Raw genomic sequence first — 1322 nt, 5'->3', positions numbered from 1 at the left:
CAGCAACAATAATGATCATTACGCCATCACCACCATCGCGCCCTTACCACAATTCGCCCGAACAGGCAGTGGAAGGTTTTGAACACACACCCGCAACAATGCGATGCCGCGTAACGCAACGAACAGGGTCCTACCCCACTCAGCAACATACCACACCACGCTTACTTCGAGGACAAACCCTTACCGGCCCTCCCCACTAGCACCCCACATAGGAACAACAAAACCCCTCCGTCCACAACCCCATTGTTCCCGTTTCCTGCACTCCCTAGATAACACGGAATGGCAGTAGAGGGTGGGTGCATCAAAAACCCCGACATGCTTATGCTGCAAAACCCGGTCTTAAGAGAGAACGTGTGTAGGGTTGGCACGGGTACTATACTAGAAAAAGAGTACTATACTATAATAGTACTATGCATAGTACTATTTACTATGCAGGGCTCTAAACTGGTGCTAGTTTACGACGCTCGTACCGCGTTCGTACATAGTAAAATAGTATAGTAAAAATAGTACTATATAGTACTAGATTTGGGGTTGGATAGTGTCCAGTACTAGTTGGACCAAGTCGAGATCTGCAGTCAAGCTGTATTTTGAAGGGCTATAGCCGCGTCTTCGAGCTGTGCTACGTAGTAATTGATGAATAATATCAAAGGAATCCAGTATAAAGAATGAGAAGGCGATCAGAGGCTTGCATCCTGGTCCAGACGTCCCCTCTGAAGTTCTCCGTTCTCGGAACGAGCTTCTTAACAAGCTTCGTAACCAGAAGAAGAACACCAAGACGGGTAGTCTTTGGGACAACTTCGATGTGGAGTGGTGGGGTGGTGTACCAAAGCTAGTCTGCCTGTTCTGCGATGAGCCGCTCAGCACAGTGAACCCATCCTTTACCAACGCGCACCACATCAAGCAAGGTGCTTGCAAGGCTATCAAACAGCGTGCAGCGTCACTCAGCCAGCAAAGCGGGACCGGGTCGGGGAGGAGTGGACACGCCTGGGACTGGGCATTCCCAAAGCGTTCGACGAGTGGTCTGAGCTTATGCGCATGCACAAGGAGAAATTGTTGCCTGACAGCAGCACCTGTGTGATGGGGGCTTCACTGGATGACTGCATCAGCTACTGGGATGTGCACCTCGCTTCACAATTCCCACTGATTGCATCGGCAGCCATTCGCTTGCTGCTGATGCGCGCATCAACCTGCTCGTCCGAGCGCAACTGGTCGGCATGGGGCCTCGTCTACACGAAGGCGCGCAATCGGCTGGCCATTGAGCGGGCGGAGAAGATCGTTTACATCCGTGGCAACGCGGGCTTGCAGGGCAACCAAGGCGCTGC

The 1322-nt window shown here is 52.0% G+C and overlaps 1 protein-coding gene across 1 annotated transcript in view; it reads right to left on the bottom strand.

Moving 5' to 3' along the window:
• Positions 1–643: 643 nt before the first annotated feature.
• VOLCADRAFT_105304 (uncharacterized protein) overlaps positions 644–1322 on the bottom strand; it is a gene marked incomplete at both ends in the record, with an annotated part of 2290 nt that continues 1611 nt past the window's right edge. The window contains one exon of the mRNA XM_002951854.1: positions 644–748. Within this exon, the coding sequence (XP_002951900.1) occupies positions 644–748 (105 nt within the window). The remainder of the gene's footprint in view (positions 749–1322) is intronic.

This window comes from Volvox carteri (genome assembly GCF_000143455.1).
Source record: "Volvox carteri f. nagariensis unplaced genomic scaffold VOLCAscaffold_26, whole genome shotgun sequence".
Lineage (NCBI taxonomy): Eukaryota > Viridiplantae > Chlorophyta > Chlorophyceae > Chlamydomonadales > Volvocaceae > Volvox > Volvox carteri.
The sequence above is the reverse complement of the archived record's forward strand: the minus strand, read 5'-3'. Positions and strand labels throughout refer to the sequence as shown.